We start from the raw sequence: 22146 nt of genomic DNA on the forward strand, positions 1-22146 counted from the left end.
ACAGGAATTAATGGTTATATCAAATTCTGAAAATAATTCTTCGAGGAATAAATTAATCGTTCTGCAGTCTTTTATGGATTAAGTGCAAAAGAGCTGTCGCTGAATCCTAGCCACTTTGTAGTAGTATGCTTCTGAACTTGGGCTAGTTTGGAGTCTTCAGGAAATTTCAGAGTTTAGGGGATTTTTCTTGGTAATTTTTGAGTTTCCAAAATGCCTTTTTATGGTCAGCATCATTAAGTCATTAGAGAAATGCAAATACAAACCATTATATACCACTTCACACTTACTAGGATGGCTATAATAATAATAATTTTAAAAAAGAAAGTGTTAGTGAGGATGTAGAGAATTTGAAACCCATATACATCGCTACTGGGAGTATAAAATAATGCACCTGCTATGGAGAACATTTCAGCAGTTTCCTCAAAAATCTAAAGATAGAATTACCGTATGACCCCGCAGTTCCACTCCTAGGTATATATCCAGGGAAACTGAAAGCAGGGATTGGAACAGACACTAATATACAGTTTTCACTGTAACATTATTTACAATAGCTGTAAGATAGAAACAACCCATGTCTATCAACAGATGAATGGGTAAGAACATGTGGCATATACATGCAATGACTACTACATATTATGACTAGCCACAAAAAAGAAATGAGGTTCTGACACAGGCTACAACACAGATGAGTCTTGAAAACCTTATGCTAAGTGAAATAAATCAGACACCAAGGGACAGACGTTGTGTGAATTCACATCTGTGAAATATTAAGGTGGGTTAAATGCATAGAATTAGAAAGTGGTTTAGAGGTTACTGGGGCCTGGGGAAGTGGGGGAATGGGAGAAGTGTTGCTAAATGGTTACAGAATTTCTGTTTTGGTGGATGAAAAATTTGAAAATAATGAGAATGGTTGTACAACATTGTAAATGAAATCAATGTTACTAAATTGAGTACTTTAACATAATTAAAATAGCAGATTTTATGTTATATATATTCTACATAAAAACATTGACATTTTAATGTACCAAAACTCATTAAATTGCATGCTTGAAATGGCTGACTTACATGATATGTGAATTATATCTGCAGAAAGATATTTTTTAAAAAAGGCAATCTCTGTGGAGAAAACTAGGAATAAAACTACCCAGTGACCCAACAGTCCCACTACTGGACATGTATCCTGAGAAAACCATAATTGAAAAAGACACAGGTACCCCAGTGTTCACTGCAGCACTATTTGCAATAGCTAGGACATGAAAGCAACCCAGATGTCTGTCAACAGATGAATCAATAGAGAAACTGTGGTCCATAGGCAAAATGGAATATTACTCAGCCATAAAAAGGAACACATTTGAGTCAGTTCTAATGAGGTGGATGAACCTAGAGCCTGCTATACAGAGTGAAGTAAGTCAGAAAGAGAAATGTATATTAATGCATTTATATGGAATCTAGAAAGATGGTACTGATGAATGTGTTTGCAGGGCAGCATGAAAACAAAGACATGGAGAAGAGACTTGTGGACAAGCGAGGTGAAGGGAGAATATTGTACAGCAATTATCCTAAGTTTATGTTTATATTATATACATATAGATAGACCTATGGAAATACAGAATTTTGTTTTATGGTTGTAGTGTTGGATTATTTTTTTTTTTTTACAGAAACATTATTGATTAAGATTTAAATTGAGATTTGTGTCTAGGTTCTGCTAAAAGAATTTTTGATGTGCCCTTGAGCTGGTGAAGTGAACAAAAATTTTAGCTAGTTTCCTGGAAGATTTATCAGATGGTTTTGTTGATGTTTCTTGCTTCACTTCTCTTACCCATCACAAAAATAAAATTCCAGGCTGGGCAGCGGCCCTTGGATCTGTGTGAGCTTGTCAAAAGCATTTTAAGAAGAGCAAAATATTTAGAGGAAGAATTTGGAAAATCAGCCTTAAGGGATTTAACACATTTTTCTTCTCCTAATTCAGTCACGTGTTTGTCCCCCTAATGGAGAAAGGTCGTTAATGGGTAAGATTTACTAAGCCAAAAAAGGCTTTCAAAAGTTAGATGTTTTCTCTAAAATTCAAATATAAAGAAAACACTTGTTTGGAAACCTGAAAGAATATATTTAGCATGTTAATTATACTCACTTAATACACATATAAATAATCCAGTTATCTGTAAATTTGTATTATCTGCTTACATATCTTTATTTTGGAAACATTAAAATAACTGCTTGACTTGTAATGGAGAGTTGAACAAATTTGAGATTTGAAATTTGGTATAAATTTCTATATATATGATCAAAAAAATTGATCATAGTAACATGATTTAGGATTTTAGTTGTCATGCTACCAATTTTGCTAGCAAATTTCTGTCTCCTTGAAACACTGACTTGGGCCAAGGTTGTTAGCTTAATTTTTTGTGGTGTGGAGGGCAGTTCTGTACTAGTAAGTGTTCCAAATTTGTTACATTAAAAAAAAAAATCTCATAATTGAAAAACTGCAGGCTAATTCCTATTCCTTTACTGAATTCATATCTGATAGAAAATAAGAGGTTTGTGTGTGTGTGTATGTGTGTGTTGTGTGAAAAGGAAATGTGAAATCAAGGCTTATTGAGATGTAAATTTCCCCTTTCCCCTTTAACTGTACCAGGAAAATGAATAAAGAAGAATGTTTATCAAGTTTGGAGTATTTTTAAAAAGTTTGAATGCAAGACATTTTATCTTTTACAATGCAGTACATTATTTCTGATGGCTCAGGGGTGAAGGAACTGCCTGCCAATGCAGGGGATGCAGGTTTGATCCCTGGGTTGGAAAGATACCCTGGAGAAAAAAATGGTAACCCACTCCAGTACTCTCACCTGGGAAATTCCATGAACAGAGGAACCTGGCGGGCTGTAATCCATGGGGTTGCAAAAGAATTGGACATGACTTCACAACTAAACAACAATAACTTCATTTCATATCATTTACTTAATTAGACACATATTCAGACTTTTATTTGAACCAAAGATAAAGACTTTTATTATAGAAACATTAACTTCTAGTTTTTACAAACATCTCTGTATGATGGGATATAGTATTGGAGAAGGCAATGGCACCCCACTCCAGTACTCTTGCCTGGAAAATCCCATGTACGGAGGAGTCTGGTTGGCTGCAGTCCATGGGGTCGCTAAGAGTTGGACATGACTGAGCAACTTCACTTTCACTTTTCACTTTCATGCACTGGAGAAGGAAATGGCAACCCACTCCAGTATTCTTGCCTGGAGAATCCCAGGGACAGAGGAGCCTGGTGGGCTGCCGTCTATGGGGTCGCACAGAGTCGGACACGACTGAAGTGACTTAGCAGCTGTATGATGGGAACCTATTTTAAATAGTTGATCTCATTCTATATGTGATACAACTGGAGGTTTTTAGTTATCATTTGGGGGCTCCCTAGGTGGCACTAGTGATAAATAACCTGCCTGCCAATGGAGGAGACTCAGGAGATGAAGGTTTGATCCGTGGGTTGGGAAGATCCCCTTTGGAGGGCATGGCAGCCCATTTCAGTACTCTTGCCTGGAGAATCATGTGGACAGAGGAGCCTGGTGAGCTATAGTCCATGGGGTCTCAAAGACTCAGACATGACTGAAATGACAGTACCCACACAGTCAGCATTTGATAAGGTGACAGGTACTCATTTCTTTGTTTGCATTATCTCTGGAGAGGAACCCATATAGTATTTATTAGCTATTTTAATATATTTTTTGAAAGTAAGAAGGTTAAATGCTCAGAAAAGAGGTTTAAAAAAATGTAGAAATGTAGAGAAATAAAATGTGAAATAAAAATTGCTTCTCAGAATTTCCCAAATTCCCAATAATTTGGTAAAAGTTATTAAATTCAATGAATTTTATGGGTCTGAGAAAATGTAATACTTATGACCAATACATATATTTTTGTTCATAGCAAAATAATTGAATTTGCCATGTACTCTGAACACATATTTAAGATTAAGTTCATATTAGTGGCTGGTATGGCACTGTGCAGGCTGGTGTGTGCCTTACATACTGCGTATAACCTCAGCTCTGTCTCTCTTCCATGTGATGGTCAAGGCTGCGACATTCAGAGTGTGTCAGCAAGTCCTCTTGGTTAATAAATGGCTCATATGTGGCATTGATCAGATGGTAGAAAGCCTGAAATTGAGGCTGATGCTGACTCTGTTGTCCTTTGTGAAAGGCTAAGTCTAAGCTCAGTTGACAACACGAAGTTGCTTGAAGTTTTTTCATCCATTGCCATCTTTGTGTTTCAGAGTCAGTCTCCAGTTACCTTTATAGATCTGTAGAAGGGCACTCTTTTCTGAAACTGTTGCTATATTTATTGCAGGAGTGACCTTTTAATTACAAGCTGTCCTTCCAGAACAGAATAAGGCCCAAAGATACCACTAACTTGGTGAAGTCATGGTTGAACTTGTAATGATGCTATTAGAGATGAGTGAGGAGGTCTGGGTTGAAGGCAGCTCTGTGAAATTGATGCATTGAGGACAGAGCGCACTTGAGCCTTCTCTTGTTACTGTTTTACTGTTATCATGTGGGAAGCAGCCTGGCAGGATGGACAGTAGTGGAACAAGGTGTGTGTTTGTGTGTGTGTGTTCAGATAGTACCACAAGCTTTCTTCCAAATTTTCCTTACATGGACAGTGGTGGAACAGGTATGTGTGTGTGTTCACACAGTACCGCAAGCTTTCGGCATTATTCCAGATATTCCTTACACAGCTTTTAGAACAACTCAGAGACTATTAACATGCTCCTTTGTAGGATTTATGCCAACAATGACTGTTGCTCATTTTAACAGATAATTGAGGAGCAATTGAAAAGGGTGTGATTAGAAGTAACAGAAAGGGTAACATGGATATTTTTGTCTTGTTCACACATATACTATCATAATAATGATAACTAGAATAACAACAAAGAGCTCAATGCCAGCTCTTTGCCAAGTGTTTCCACTTGTATCCACCAGCCCTCAAGGTGCCTTGTAAGTGTTATTAACTCCCATTTCACATGACTTCCTTATACCTAATTAGATCACTTTCCCCATCTTCAAGAGGTTCAGGATGCTTTAGATTTTTTAAGGTCAATTTTTATTTGTTTGACCTGGACAATGAATTTGTAATTCAAGCCAACATTAGTCATTAAAAAATACAGAAATAAACTGTGATTTCTCTGCTTGTAAAATGTGTAGATTCCTTTTTTTTTTTTTTAGGGAGGTTGTATATTTTCAGTTGGAGGATAATTGCTTTACACTATTGTGTTGGTTTCTGCCATAGAGTAACATGAATCAGCCATAGGTATATGTGTGTCCCCTCCCTCCTAGACCTCCTTCCCATCTCCCATCGCCTCCCACCCCTCTAGGTTGTCACAGAGCGTGGGATTTCAGCTCCCTGAGTCATACAGTAAATTCCCACTGGCTCTCTGTTTTTCATATGGTAATGTACACGTTTTAATGCAACTCTCTCAGTTCTTCCCACCCTGTGTCCACAAGTCTGTTGTCTCTGCATCTCCGTTGCTGCCCTGCAGATAGGTTCATTAGTATCATTTTTCTAGATTCCATATATATGTGTTAATATATGATATTTGTCTTTCTCTTTCTGACTTACTTCACTCCATCTAATAGGCTCTAAGTTCATCCACCTCATTAGAACTAACTCAGTTGTGTTCCTTTTTATGGCTGAGTAATATTCCACTGTGTATATATACCACAACTTTTTAATCTATTCATCTGTCTCTGGACATCTAGGTTGCTTCCATGTCCAAGCCATTGTAAATAGTGCTACAATGAACCCTGAGGTACAGGTGTCTTTTTCAGTTATGGTTTCCTCAGGGTATGTGCCCAGTGGTGGGTGTAGATTGCTTTCAAAGATAAGATCATTAAAACTTGGTCATGTCAGTCTTTATACAGGAAAATGGGTTACACAATTAGCTATACACTTTATCGTAGTTTTTGTTCTATAGGAATTGTATGAAAAGGGGGGAAATCATGAGTTTCTTAGTTTTTTTGAAAAGAGAACTCCCATTTTTTGTCTTGAACATGCTATAACATTTTTGTCATGCTGAAACTGTATTTAAACAAAATGCAATAGAATGTCTATGTGTATATGTATATAATACTTTGAAAGCAACGTCTTGATTCTTTTCTCATGAACATGGATTTAATGGTTGGTGGCGACATGCTGAGATGTGGGGTGAGAAAGCCAGCTTCTCTGGAAAGGTGTCTGGGCCTCCCTCTGCTATGGATGTTTGTTAGCAGACTCCATACATATTGAACCCATCAGTCATCCCTTCATTAACTATGGATCATTGTGCCTCAGGAACTCTACTAATAGACAGTGTAAAACTCTCCAGGATGGAGATAATCTTATTTAGCACCTGAGTAAAACTATAAACTCTAATATTTTCCCTTCTCTCTCCTTTTCCCACCCACAGATGAACACAATGATGTGCAGAAGAAAACCTTTACCAAATGGATAAATGCTCGATTTTCAAAGGTAATGGAGACTTTCAAAAACTTTGATGATTTGGATACCTCATTCTTGTTGATAGAGTTTGGTTGAAGGTGCAGTGAATTTTCCCCAGGAAATGTGACCTAACAGAAATCTTCTGAGTATGCAGATACATTTATTTTTCCTTTACTCTCTATAATAAGTTTAAATAGAAATTCTGGTGTAAGAAGTTTATGGTATAAACATTCATGGTAAAAAAGCTCTGTATTTTTATCTAACATTCTCTAGGGGCTTCCCAGGTGGCTTAGCGGTAAAGAATCCTCCTTCTAGTGCAGCAGATGCAAGAGACACAGGTTCAATCCCTGGGTCGGGAAGATACCCTGGAGAAGAAAATGGCAACCCACTCCAGCATTCTTGCCTGGAGAATCCCATGGACAGATGAGGCTGGCGGAATACAGTTCATGGGGTTGCAAAAGAGCCGGACACAACTTAGTAACTAAAAAAATAACAACAGCATTCTCTAGATATGAAGCTGCTAGCTTGCTGCTTTGGATTCTATGACTTCTTGGTGCATTTAGGAAATAATATCTCATTGGGAAATTTTTGTGCTTACTTAGCCAAAAAGATGATGATTTCATTTTTGCCTGGTTAAAATCAATTTGCTATCATTCAGGTAGCCTTTTCTACCTTGTGCAGTGTTTGGGGATTGTCATACTGATAGGTCTGGCTAATAATGTTTACTGCCCTGTTGTTCCGTTCTTTTGAACTTCCTGATTTATTTCCCCCAAATCTGTTCTTTCTCAGCATTTCTAACCACTTGGATCATAATCAAGTTTTGATTAATATTTTTTTAGGAGCAAGAATGCTGAAGAGAGAAATTGATATTACTCTTTTTCAACTAGTTCTAATATAATTATTCATTGGTCATTGGAGTTGGAATTTTGTCTTCTAAATCTGAGATGGGAGAAGAATTTTTAGATTTTTTGATTATAGGACTATGCAAAAAACTAAAGGTTTCTCAGAGAAACCCTGTTTTGGGGTTTTTAGTTTTAAAATTTCTTATTTTTCCATTTGAGAATGTTGCAAAGGTCAGGAAAATAAACATGGCATTTCTTTGAGGCAAAATCAGAATGTTTTAATATTACTTTGAGTTGCAGTGCAGTTTAAAAGTTGTTCCACGTCCCACTATTTACAGTTCATTGTTTGATTGCAGTGTATTTTTAGATTTTCCAAGTTTTTGTTGAGGAATATTTTATCTTGCTTCTGAGAATGTAAGGAATGTGAAAACTGCCTGACTTTGATAGAGGGTCAAGGAAGAGAATTACTCCATAATTGGTGGTTTTGAGTGTAGGATTACTCTGAAGCAGACATAGGTGATTTTTGGTAAAATTTTATTTGTTTTGTTCAAGAGGTACAGTTAACGTCTGGGTGCTTTGGATTCAACATTATTCAAAACTTTTGAAGTAATCGTCTTCAAGTGGACCAGATTCTGGGCAACATGGTTTTAGGAACGAAGAGAATCTATATAGGAGATGTTTCATCCCAAGGGTCTCATGAGTGCTCAGTTGTGTGAGATTCTCTATTTTGACTATTACTGAGGTTAATATGGTCCTTTTCTAGACAGCCCAAGTTAAGCAGACCTTGTTTTTAGCAGCTTGAGTCATTGTGGAAGAATCACCTTAGAGCTGATTTTGAAGATTGATTTGAAAACTTTGTAGCATTGATAGGCTTGCATTTAGGTAACATTTGAAACTAGGTGAATTGCTTTGTTCCTGTTTGTGAGACTAGAGAGACCTAGATAGTACCATAGGACACAAAAAGAGGAAAAGTAGAGTAGAGATGACAGTTGAGCAAGAATAACTGAAAATGTTTAAGCTTATCATTGTTGCCATGACTCTGACCCAGACAAGACACTCCCTTAACGGCACATGATAGATAATTGAACTGGGGCATCACCCGGACGATCCACGTCCTTTCCAGGTCCATAGCCATTGCTGATACATGTAAGGTTAGACCCTTGAACCCAGTGCTGCCCAAGTACTCCTTCACTCTGAGCTTTAAAAATATCCTCACTTCTGTTATTGTCCTGGGACTTCTTCACTGGATGGTTCTCAGTATTTACTGATCATGTGGGTCATACACCCCACCGAATTCTTTCAAGAAGTAACTCAGTATTTATTGTGGGTCATTGATATCTTTGGGTGTCCCTGGTGGCTTAGATGGTAAAGAATCCTCCTGTAATGCTGGAGACCTGGGTTTGATCCCTGAGTCAGGAAGATCCCCTGGAGGAGGGCATGGCAACCCACTCCAGTATGCTTGCCTGGAGAATCCCATGGACAGAGGAACCTGGTGGGCTACAGTCCATGGGGTTGCAAAGAGTTGGATACGACTGAGCAACTAAGCACAGCACAGCAATGATGTCTTTAAAAAGATCTGAACACAGAGTCCGGTAGTACTGGAATAGCTTGTTTAGTGAATTTGATATTTAAATGTATACATTTATAATGGGCTTTAAGTCCCTTGTAAATTCTTTGCCCCAGGAAGCTTGTAATTATTAGCAAGACAATGAAATGATTAAGTAACATTATCAGTTATAGTAAAAGGTCCAGTTATGTAGACTGACATGGAAGCTAAAAGCTTGTTGTTGTTTTCAAGAACAACTTTTGTTAAGACCACTATTAGGTTTTTTTTTTTTTAAGAACAGTTGTTTTTTTTTTAAATTTTTTATTATGGCTACTATTAAAAGGTTGTTTGGAGAAAAAAATATCAAAGTAGAGCTGCCCCTGGAAACATTTCCTTTCTGATTACTTCTGGTAAGAAATCAAAGTCTAGAAGGAAATCTGGAGGAGCCTAGAACACAGTTATCAAAGGATTTATGATTATTTGGATATAAAGAGGAGAGCTCATAACTGTCACACTAAATTCCAAGCACATTGTTTCCTCTCTTCTCGTTGTTTTGACTCTGTAAGTCGGGCTGCTTCCACGCTGATGATCAGAAAAGGGAACTTCTGAACTGGAAGATTTCCATACACTCCCCACAGATTCTTGCTGAGTTTGGGATCAGGTTGTATTTGGGCCTGGTGTCACTAGGTAATCCAGAGGTTCAGTTCAGTTCAGTTCAGTCTCTCAGTCGTGTCCGACTCTTTGCGGCCTCATGAACTGCAGCACGCCTGGCCTCCCTGTCCATCACCAACTCCCGGAGTTCACTCAGACTCACATCCATCGAGTCAGTGATGGCATCCAGCCATCTCATCCTCTGTCGTCCCCTTCTCCTCCTGCCCCCAATCCCTCCCAGCATCACAGTCTTTTCCAATGAGTCAACTCCTCGCATGAGGTGGCCAAAGTACTGGAGTTTCAGCTTCAACATCATTCCTTCCAAAGAACACCCAGGACTGATATCCCTTAGAATGGACCGGTTGGATCTCCTTGCAGTCCAAGGGACTCTCAAGAGTCTTCTCCATGACCACAATTCAAAGGCATCAATTTTTCGGCACTCAGCTTTCTTCACAATCCAACTCTCACATCCATACATGACCACTGGAAAAACCATAGCCTTGACTAGACGGACCTTTGTTGGCAAAGTAATATCTCTGCTTTTGAATATGTCATCTAGGTTGGTCATAACTTTCCTTCCAAGGAGTAAGCATCTTTTAATTTCATGGCTGCAATCACCATCTGCAGTGATTTTGGAGCCCCCCAAAATAAAGTCTGACACTGTTTCCACTGTTTCCCCATCTATTTCCTATGAAGTGATGGGACTGGATGCCATGATGATCTTCGTTTTCTGAATGTTGAGCTTTAAGCCAACTTTTTCACTCTCCTCTTTCCAGAGGTTAGCAAGAGAAAATAAAGTACTATTGAAGGGAACGGATTTTATTTCATTTCTTTTTTATCCATGTCCTTTGGTATGTTGTGGTGGACTTTAAAATGTAATTATTGATCGAGTCTACTTTTTCCGTGCAATGTGAGTCTCTCTACAGAGCAGTACTGTCCTTGTGCTAAGAAATCCAAGTAGACCCTTATGGCCTCTTCTGCCATTTAGGAATTTGTTTTAAATTCCTTCCTTGGACATCTCCTTGAGCATCCCCCCTGCCAACCAAAGTCTCAAATGCCAAATCTTGTTGATTCTAGTACCATATACATTCAACATTGTCCATTTTTCTCCATCTTTCCTGACACTGACACCCCCTTTTGCCAAATCATTTTTATTTGAGTTAAGAATAATTAAAAGCCTTTATGATGGGCAGAAAATCTGTGGGAATCCTGTCAGCTCAGCCATAGGCTGTATCTGCCTTCCATCATCTTTGAGCTACTGTACAACTCAGTGAGTTGTGGAAAACGGATAGTAATGGAAATGATTCTTATCCATAAAAATGCAGAGTGGCTGGAATGCAATTCATTATTTCCCCTTGGGTAGACTAGGTTTTGCATCTGTTGTCAATTTATTTCAACTTTCCTTTATTGCATTTAACATGTGGTTTAAAAAATTTTTCTTTGAACCAGTTGTAATACCTTACTGGTTTCCTGATTGCTTAATGAGTTAAAGCCTTTAATGTACTTTAATAATACATTTGTTTGAGAGTCATGACTTTACTATTTGGGAAATTTATCCCTGAATATGTGGGCCATTATCATAATCTACCACTAGGTCTTCCTTTCCATGGTTCGCCTTATCCATCTCCTTCCTTCTATTTTCTACAGAATAGCTGGAGTGTATCTTAAAGTGTAAGCCTAAATACCTCTTTCTCTTCAGTAAAATCTTTCAATGTCTATTTGTTCTTATTTGGCTTTTAAGAGCCTAAGAAGTTGCCCCTCCAATCTACTCTAATTTCACTTTACTCTAGCTCATTATACTCTGGCCTCTGCAATGGACCTTCTCATGGCTTTAGCACATTCTTTTTCCTCCATCCTTTTTTAGGCAGCTCCTACTCCTTTTTCTTGCCTGAGCTTAAATGTCACTTTCCCAAGGACACTTTTTCTGAGCTCCCAGACTCAGGCAGATATGTTCTGTATGCTAAAGTGTTAACCTTTGAAGCACTTACCATAATTGTCTTTAACTAATTGCATCTCAAAATACTTGTCTTCCCTTTTCTAGACGGTGGTATGTTCCATGGGTGCAGGGATTGTCTATTTTATTAACTGGACAACCTCTAGCATTTAATAGGCATTCAATGAGTGTCTGTAGGCTTAATAAATAAATGGATGGCAGTGACAGAAACATACATTTAAATGCCTAACAGTATGTATGTCCAAAAACCAGGTGAAAGTTGTTGTCTCGGAAATAGATGGAGTAGAGTGTGGAATTGAGCGCAGAATGGCATAAATTGCTTTATTTCATGGAAACAAACATTAGGGCTTTTGCTGCATTTATCCACAAAAACAAATCCAACTGTGCAAAGTTTCCACATTCACCTGGTGTCTTGGAGATGTGCTGGAAAGATTGTTAAATCATTATTTGGATTTAATACGTATGGTTCTCTTATTTATGGGAGAGGCTTCTTCAAATAGGATGTACCTACTGAGTGCAAAATGATGAAAAATGAACTTTAAAACTTATAATCTGCTCAATTCATTCCTCTATAAGGGGTTTGGTTAAGAGTTTGAGAATACTGTGTAACACTTTCATAGCTAAGATAGCATTTACTATACATATATATTCTTTTTGCTGCAAGTCCTTGTTAGTATATCACAGAATCCATGCCACTTTGGAGTCTGGTTATCCTGAGAAGTCACACAGTGTAGAATAATTTAGGAGTGTTGGGTTTGAGAAGTTATGGAAAGCATGGGAAAAAATGATTATCTAGAGGAGTTGAGAATTTGGAAATTAAACACTTATTCCTGGTCATTTATTTATGACCTCGGGCAAATTATTAGCCAGCTTTTTTTTTTTTTTTTTGCCAGGTCACTTGGTTTTTATTCCTTTAGCTATAAAACACACTGGAGCACATGTACTTGCCTCATATTGCTAAGAAATATTGAGGCATTATTGTGAAACTTTATAGGAGATTATAATTACCTAGGAATGCTAAATTAAAACTCTATCAGGGACCCTTCCAATTTGTGGTACCCCTGATCTGTGCTGTACATATATTTTAAAGCAGAAATGGAAAAAGGCATTGGCTCATTAAGCCCACTTTATTCCATGGTCTGGTGGGTGAAGTTTGAGTGTTTTGTTCAGTCTGATTTTAAGAGCCTCGTTTATTAGCGGATTCTTCTCCCAAGGGAGGCAGCGAAGGCCTCACTCTTTCAGTGTTTGGAAATTTGTTCTGACTTTAAGCCTGCATTTTCTTTGGCTGACTTTCAGAACTGCTCATCTGTCAGAGCAGAGATGTACAAATTGTAGAAGCTCTTTTATCAGTTTGGTGAGGCAGTTCTCAAAAGAAGTTTAAAGAATAAAGGTTAGGTAGAGAATAGGCCCACTTAAAAATGCTGAACTTCAGTTTGGGCAGATTTCTGCTTTTCCTTTTTCGAAGACAAAGATGAGTCAAGTTTTCATTTCGTTACTGTTCCAAACTTGAACTTCAGATGTGTAGAACATCAGAAAGGAAATCTGTGAAGCATTTTAAAACCATTTCAATGTGAAGAGCTTTCCCAGTATGTTCCATTTAGAGACAGTGGGACATTGCTTTCAGAGTCCTGTTGTTTGCAACTCTGTTCACACTGGATGTGGAGGGTCACAAAAATAGGAGTGGGAAAGGATGTGTAGGAGACTGCAACAAAAGCTGCCTGTATGTGCTTAGTCCCCTTCTTAGTGTTATGAGGGAGACTGTACAGGCTTCCTTGTTTGACCATAAATAACATCTGTAGTAGAGATTTGAGTTGGAGTTACACACTGAGTTTACTATTGACTTATTTTCATGAATATGTGTACGGTGGCCAACTAATTATTTTAGGGGGCTGCAAACATTCACGTGGTTCCTTAAGTTTCAATTTATGTCTATTCACCAGTACCCATAAAGCAAACAGTACAGTGCATTTCATATTCCTGAACGGCTTCCTGACATGTTTTAGCTATATTATGTAAATATTTGGTTTTTGTTGTTGTTGTTTTCATGCAGTTTGATTGGTTTGGTTCCAAACATACTTGCAAACATGACCTTCACTTAGTTACTGTGGTTAAGTTAAAATATATATATTAAACATTATTTAACATGCTGTGTTCATACATATTGAGGATTTAATAAATAATTTTGATTGAGCTTATTAGTATTGAAACTTTTAATTGTTGTGCTGGAGAAGACTCTTCAGAGTCCCTTGGACGGCAAGGAGATCAAACCAGCCAATTCGAAAGGAAACCAACCCTGAATATTCATTGGAAGGACAATTGCTGAAGCTGAAGCTCCAGTACTTTGGCCACCAGATGCGAAGAACCGACTCATAGGAAAAGATCCTAATGCTGGGAAAGACTGAAGGCCAAAGAAGAAGTGGGCAGCAGAGGATGAGACGGTTAAATAAAGCATCACTGATTCAATGGACATGAATTTGAGCAAACTCTGGGAGATGGTGGATGACTGGATGACAGAAGAGCCTGGTGTGCTACAGTCCATGGCACTGCAAAGAACTGGACATGACTTAGCGACTGAACTTTAGTATTTGTAATCGGTAAACAAGTTTGGAAATTTGGTCGTATATGCTAAGCCTTTGTCATTGATAATCAATTTTGGGATTGATCTGCTGATAGGAAATGGCTTTTCAGCCTTCACCTAGAGAGAGGAGAGCAGAGCCACCTACCTTGTGCTTTTGCATTCAGCCATGTGACCCCACCATCTCCACCTTCAGAAATGGGCTCTGATTGGCACATGGATGTATAGACCTAAGACATTGTGGGCCAGTGAGTTATAAAGAGAGGATTCTTAAAGAGATGGTGGTTTTGGGGGGAAAAGAAGCTCTTTCTGTTAAAGAGGGCTATGAGATCTAGGAACCGTTTTCAACTGTACTTGCCCTAGGAAGCTTTTGGCTCCAATGGCTACTGGTAGCCACTCTTCAACTATGACCAGTCCTGGTGGGAGTCAGACTGGGTGGGAAGTAGGGGGAGCAGACACTGCTATTTTTATTTTTATAATTTGTTGGGGAAATAAAAAAAATCCTGGCAACTACAAGATCTCTATTCAACATAGAATACAGAGAAAACACGATTTATTATTGAATGTTTGTGTCAGATAAGGTGCACACAGACCGTTGGTAAAAGACCAGAAATCTGGACAAAATTTCATACAAACATACAATAAAGTAGAACAAAGACCAGTGAGTGTGTTTCTCCTGGAAAGACAAACGGATGCTCCTTGTGCTGGTCTCCTGTCAATCTCCTGAGAGACTTCTGAGATAATTTTGAAGTCTTTGTTATTTTGCACTGGAAAATTGAGGATGGATTTATCAAATTCCTGGCCCCAAAATTAGGCCTGTTATGCCTTTAAGGAGAGACCCTAAGGAGAAGGAAGGGGCAGGGTGACTGCCTCTCCTTTATTAAACAGAAGAAATCTTTTCTTTACCTTTACATTACCACTATCAATGCCCTAACTGATGCCTTGCCCTTTCCCATGGAAGCCTGTCTGTTAAGGCACTGGATTCTGCAGCCATTTCCACTGATTTGCTAGTTGAGCATATATGGAATGAGCTGTATTGTTTATTGGTTCAACAGACCTCACCTGGTTATTTGTTCATGGAGCGTGCAAGTAGCCTTGCCCCTGGCTGCTGGGTGTGGGAGCCTTTTGTTGTTCGGTGGCTCAGTCATGTCTGACTCTTTGTGACCCCATGGACTGCAGCATGCCAGGCTTCCCTGTCCTTCACCATCTCCTGGAGTTTGCTCAAACTCAGGTCCATTGAGTCAGTGATGCCATCCAACCATCTCATCCTCTGTTGTCCCCTTCTCCTCCTGCCCTCAATCTTTCCCAGCATCAGGTCTTTTCCAGTGAGTCGGCTCTTCACATCAGGTGGCCAAAGTATTGGAACTTCAGCTTCAGCATCAGTCCTTCCAGTGAATGTTCAGGATTGATTTCTTTTAGGATTGTGTTCCTTATCATCCCAGTTTTCTCAGTATTTCTCAGTTACTTTTGTTTTTACCAAAAGTGTTAGTTGCACGGTCCTATCCATGAACTGTGGACCGCCATGCTTCTCTGTCCATGGGATTCTCCAGGCAAGAATCCTGGATTGGGTAGCCGTTGCCTTCTCCAGAGGATCTTCCTGACACAGGGATCAAACCCTGGTCTCCTGCATTGAAGGCAGGTTCTTTACCTTCTGAGGCACTTCTTGTTACATAGTGTATGACCTTTTAAAATAATTAAGTAATTTTTATTGGAGTGTAATTGCCGTACACTGTTGTGTTAGTTTCTGCTGTGCCAAAAAGTGAACCTGCTATATGTATGGCTATGTCCCCTCCCTTTTGGACCTCCTCACCCTGCATCCCACCCATCTAGGTCATCACCCAGCTGAGTTCCCTGTGCTGTACGGCAGCGTCTCCCTAGCTGTCTATTTTGCTCATGGTAGTGTATGTATGTCGATCCCAGTCTCCCAGTTCGTCCTGTCCCCCTTGTCCTGCTTGTGTCCACATGTTTGTTCTCTGTGTCTGTGTCTCTATTCCTGCCCTGCACAATGATTTCATCTGTACCATTTTTCTAGATCCCATATGTATGCGCTAATATATGGCATTTGTTTTTCTCTTTCTGACTTACTTCTCTCTGTATTACTTTTGATTTTCTGAAAGATATTATTGGATTTAACTTGTATTTTATGGTATTCTATAATTTTTTTAAAATTTTATTTTATTTTTAAACTTTACAATATTGTATTAGTTTTGCCAAATATCGAAATGAATCCGCCACAGGTATACCTGTGTTCCCCATCCTGAACCCTCCTCCCTCCCTGCCCATACCCTCCCTCTGGGGTATTCTATAATTTCTAAGGCAAATGCACCTTCATTACTTTGACTCCTTTGTGAACACAGCAATTGTCACTGCTGTGTAGCTACTGTGACGTGAGTTGGATTGCCTGAGCCATCTGCTTCTCCAGAATCTCTCTCCTTCCTTTTCCTCTTGCCCTCCCTTCTTCCAAACAAGCTTCTAAATGGAATCTTGTCCAGCGCATAAGGACTTGTGCAGACCACCACGAATTCCTAAAGAGACTGGCCGAGAGCCACGCACTCACTCATTCTTCAAGTGACTGTGGCGTGTTTTGCCGGTTTTCCTTTGTCAAGGTGCTTACTGACCTCCTTGGCATTTTATTGCTCTTGTTTTGCTTTTCAGTTGAAAGCAGTACAGCTTTCACTCTTTCGCCACGGGACTGAATCATAAAGTAGGCACTGAAGATTATGCATTCTTCATTTCACCCATTAAGCTGTATGCTTTATAATTATTATGAACCTAATTTCATCAGTTTGCTTAATTTTTACTAGAGATCAGTTCAGTCAGTTCAGTTGCTCAGTTGTGTCCAACTCTTTGCGATCTCATGGACTCAGGCACGCCAGGCTTTCCTGTTCTTCACTATCTCCTGAAGTTTGCTCCAACTTATGTCATTGAGTCAGTGATGCCATCCAACCATCTCATTCTCTGTCACCCTCTTCTCCTCCTGCCTTCAATCTTTCCCAGCATCAGAGTTTTTTCCAATGAGTCAGTTTTTCACATCAGGTGGCTGAAGTATTGGAGCTTCAGCTTCAGCATCAGTCCTTCTAATAAATATTCAGGACTGATTTCCTTTAGGATGGACTGGTTGGATCTCCTTGCAGTCCACGGGACTCTCAAGAGGATTCTCCAACACCACAGTTCAAAAGCATCAGTTCTTTGGCACTCAGCTTTCTTTACAGTCCAACTCTCACATCCATATATGACTACTGGAAAAACCATAGCTTTGACTAGACGGACCTTTGATGAAGTGAAGTCGCTCAGTTGTGTCTGACTCTTTGCAACCCCATGGACTATAGCCTACCAGGCTCCTCCGTCCATGGGATTTTCCAGGCAAGAGTACTGGAGTAGGTTGCTGTTCCTTTCTCCAGGGGATCTTCCAAACCCTGGAATTGAACCTGGGTCTCCCACATTGCAGGCAGACGCTTTACCCATCTAAGCCACCAGAGAAGCTCCTTTGATACCATTTTTAAAATGATTTGGGCTTCCCTGGTAGCTTAGCTGGTAAAGAATCCACCTGCAATGTGGGAGACCTGATTTCAATCCCTGGGTTGGGAAGATCTCCTGGAGAGGGGAAAGGCTACCCACTGCAGTATTCTGGCCTGGAGAATTCCATGGACTGTGTAGTCTATGGAGTCACAAAGAGTTGGACACGGCTGAGTGACTTTCACTTCACCTCACTTTTTAAAGTGTATATTTATTTTATATGTTAGTACACATTACAAAAATTAGATGGTAGAGTAAATCCAAAGAGACATTTTAAAACCACTTTTAATTCTGCCATCAAGAGAAAAAGTACATTTTTGTTGTAAAATACTTAAAAGAAATCCTTTTACACATACACATAATTAACCAAAATGACATTGTACATAGTGCTCACTGATACATTATTGATTTTTAAGGAAAAAAAGAATTACAAGAGGTACATTTTTATTAGTGTTGAGATTTGGGATTCATAAATTAAGGATTCTTTTTTAAAATATTAAAAGAAGTATTAAAGCAAATCTTTCACTTCTTTTGAGTTTTTAAAATAACTCCTTGCAAAAAAATCACTCAAAAGAAAAGAGAGAGAGAGACTATAAAACTTACAATATGTTATCAGATGCTGGAGCATCATTTTAAAATTGATTGGGGCATCAGACTGACCTGAGAAGAATGCAAAAAATATGATGGCATGTACACTATATGGGCTTCCCAGGTGGCTCTAGTGGTAAAGAATCTACCTGCTGATGCAGGAGACACGAGAGACTCAGGTTCGATCCCTGAGTTGGGAGGATCCTCTAGAGTAGGAAATGGCACCCCGTTCCAGTATTCTTGACTGGAATAACCCCATGGACAGAAGAGCCTGGTGGGCTGTGTCCATGGGGTTGCAAAGAGTCAGACATGACTGAGCGACTGAGCACAGCACATATACACTATATATGTGTATGTGTGAGAGTGTGTATATGTGTGTGTGTATGGGACGATGCTGAAGCTGAAACTCCAGTGCTTTGGCCACCTCATGAGAAGAGCCGACTCATTGGAAAAGACTCTGATGCTGGGAGGGATTGGGGGCAAGAGGAGAAGGGGATGACAGAGGATGAGATGGCTGGATGGCATCACCCACTCGATGGACGTGAGTCTGAGTGAACTCCGGGAGTTGGTGATGGACAGGGAGGCCTGGCGTGCTGCGGTTCATGGGGTCGCAAAGAGTCGGACATGACTGAGCGACTGAACTGAACTGATGCCATATCTATGGGGGCTTCCCAGGTGGCTCAGTGGTAAAGAATCTGCCTGTCAATGCAGGAGACACAAGAGACTTGGGTTCAATTCCTGGGTTGGGGTGGTTCCCTGGAGAAGGAAATGGCAACCTACTCCAGTATTCTTGCGTGGGAAACCCAGGGACAGAGGAGCCTGGCGGGGTACAGACCATGGGATTGCAGAATATTCAGATACAACTTAGTGACTAAACAACAAAAAATGCTAAATGCTGCTCAAGTCTTATTTGTCTTTCAAATTCAGGATTATTCATTTGTACTATTTTGTGTTTATTGAAAAACTATGGAAACCCTCACTTGTAAATGGGGAGGGTGACTTGAGTTTGGCATTTCTGCAGGGCCAGGCACAAAGGAGTTATTCACCAAATATTTGTCCAATTGAATTATTAAACTGTATTCTCTCTGTCAGAGAAGCTTCTGCAGATAAGCCTCGGCAGAGAATTAAAAATCTAAACAAGAGTTTAACTGTCGGGCTGAATCAACTTTTATTTTTATTCAGCAATGACTTCTGACATTTCCAGCTGTTTCCGAGGGTGGATCCCATGTTTAGAGCCTGTGATTTGAGAGTACCAGAGGTGCTTTAAAGCCATGAACTTGAAACAGAATTTTCATTCTTAGTTCATTTACTTGTGGCATGTATCTTGTTTGCTGTCTTTGGGAAGTCATTAAATTAATATACCCCATCCTTTTCTCCTCCCACCTCACCTCTGATTAACTGTTCTTCCCTATATGTCAGGACCCCGTGCTCTCGTAATTTTATTTGCAATTCAGTGTGGACTTTGAGAACCTGGGTTTGGAGTCAGACCTGTGGTATCATTGTCTGGTTCTGCCTCTCACCTGCCGTGTCACGTCTGTGTCTCAGTTTTCTTACCTTATAGTTCTATTTAAAGAAACAAAGACTGCATTTAAATCTGTATTGATCTCTTAGAACATAACCGATACATAGTAAGTCATCCTATTATTATGTCTAAACTTTTCATGTTTCCACTGTCAGTTTTTGTATGGCTCATGAGCTAAGACTGGTTTTTACATTTTTCAGATCAGATCAGTCGCTCAGTCGTGTCTGACTCTTTTCGACCCATGAATCGCAGCACGCCAGGCCTCCCTGTCCATCACCAACTCCTGGAGTTCACTGAGACTCAAGTCCATTGAGTCAGTGATGCCATCCAGCCATGTCATCCTCTGTCATCCCCTTCTCCTCCTGCCCCCAATCCCTCCCAGCATCAGAGTCTTTTCCAATGAGTCAACTCTTCGCATGAAAGCAAAATCAAAAAAAGATCTCATGATGCATGGACAGTATATGAAATTCAGATTTCAGTGTTCACAGATCAAGTTTGTTGAAACACAGTCACCGTTCTCTTTGGCTTATCTGTGTATATACTGCTTGTGGTGCTTTTACATCATGACAACAGGCTTGAGAAGTTTCTGTAGGGGCCTCCTGGCCAGCAAAGACTAAATGAAATACTATCTAAAGCTTTACAAAAGACATTTTCTACCCTCTGTCGTAAGACGCAAAGCACTGAATCACCATACCTACAGGTGTAACTCTACTAGTTGGTAGGTGGAAAGGGGTCATGGTTCTTTCTATCTGTGTGTGGGACATTCCTGAATTGTATTTTTTCAGGAATATGCACCATTTTGTAGTGATTGGCCATGGGTGTGGGGAGTGTGAATGTGTGTTTTACATGTAAGTTCTGGATCACAGTTTTGAATTTGTAGGAGCCCTGGTCCCTTCCTGCCTTCGGGTTGTCTGGTACTTTAACATCCTGAGGAATGACGGAGCAGTGTTCCGCAGTGGCTGTGTCATCTTACACTGTTGCCAGCAAAGTCCAGGGTTCCAGTATTTTCACTTGCTCCCCAGCACTTGTTATTTCTCTCCAATCTTGTTATTTTCTGTTGTGGCTGCTTTTTAAATTAGCTATTTTAGATGTGAGGTAAGTTTCTCATTGTGATTTTAATTTGCCTCTCTCTGATGGATGTTAAGTGTCTTTTCATGAAAGTGAAAGTCGCTCAGTCCTGCTGGACTCTTGACTCTTTGTGACCCCATGGACTATACAGTCCATGGAATTCTCCAGACCAGAATACAGGAATCGGTAGCCTTTCCCTTCTCCAGGGGATCTTTCCAACCCAGGGATCGAACCCAGGTTTCCTGCATTGCAGGTGATTCTTTACCAGCTGATCCACAAGGGAAGCCCAAGAATACTGGAGTGGGTAGCCTATCCCTTCTCCAGGGGATCTTCCCGACTCAGGAATTGAACCAGGGTCTCCTGAGCTTAGTGTAATCTATATTGCAATGAAACCTAGTTTAAGGGGAAAAATCTCCACTGAGGAGATCCATGGGCTGTATTTTCCTTCCTGCAGGTGTATGTGGTGCTTCTGAAGGTACCAGGTGGAAGTCACAATGACCATGTCATCATTGGGAGTGGGGTGGGGGAGTTAGGAGAATAGGGACACAGCACAAAGCATATTTCGTAAGGATTGCCATCAGTATTTTCCTGAAATTTGGAAAATGAATAAAGCAGTTGAGTTGTTACTGTTGGATTTGTTTTGGTTTTTTAAAAATATAAAGGCATTGATTTACCTTGTATGAGTGATTAACTTTTAGAAGGACAGAACTATGTCTCAGTTACCTTTGTTTCAAGAGAATGCTTCACAAGGAGTTTTTCTGAAGATTTGTTGCTCAGTGAACAAATGAATGAGCTGGACGAGAGAGAGAAAAAGGGTGTCTGATGCAGGAAAATGAACACTGCCTCTTGATGAATGCCTCCTGCTTTAACCACTGAGCAGCACTGGAGCTTAAGGAAGAATCTACTGCGTTTGCTGCTGTTATGCTTGTCTCATGGTGCATACGTAAAGTGCGGGTGTGCTCTTGTAGAATCATGTTCATTGTCTTTGAATGGAATGCATCCATACAGGTCGTTGAATTGGTGAATTTGGGACTTGGAAGATCTTTCTCTGTGAAGTGATACTAACGTATACCCAAGTTCCGAGTTTGCTTTTACATGCCTGCCTGAGATGAAGTGCTTATTTGTTTTACCCTTTCTTTCAGCTGTTGTTGACATTTTATGGCACTTTTATGACAGTAGAAAGCATGAAGGTTATGCTTCTGATATGAATGATAATTCCAAACATTAATTGAATCTCTGTCATCATCAGATGAGTCAGTAGATGTAGAAAGGCCACTTTTCCAAAGTTACATGGCTGGTAAGAGGCTGGTCTACAATTAGGTTCTGAATGGACATTCATAATTGTTTGTAATATGGACTAATACTTTTATTTATGTATTTTTCAATTTATGTGTTTATTCTGTTTTTGGGCTG

At 39.7% G+C, this 22146-nt stretch overlaps 1 protein-coding gene across 10 annotated transcripts in view; it reads left to right on the forward strand.

The window, feature by feature from the left end:
- Positions 1 to 22146, forward strand: part of UTRN (utrophin) — a 556684-nt gene that overhangs the window by 103859 nt on the left and 430679 nt on the right. For all 10 annotated transcript variants that reach the window (XM_010808643.4, XM_015472890.3, XM_010808642.4 and 7 more), the window contains one exon: positions 6440 to 6501. In XM_010808643.4, the coding sequence (XP_010806945.1) occupies positions 6440 to 6501 (62 nt within the window). The remainder of the gene's footprint in view (positions 1 to 6439; positions 6502 to 22146) is intronic.

This window comes from Bos taurus, chromosome 9, assembly GCF_002263795.3.
Source record: "Bos taurus isolate L1 Dominette 01449 registration number 42190680 breed Hereford chromosome 9, ARS-UCD2.0, whole genome shotgun sequence".
Classification (NCBI taxonomy): Eukaryota; Metazoa; Chordata; class Mammalia; order Artiodactyla; family Bovidae; genus Bos; species Bos taurus.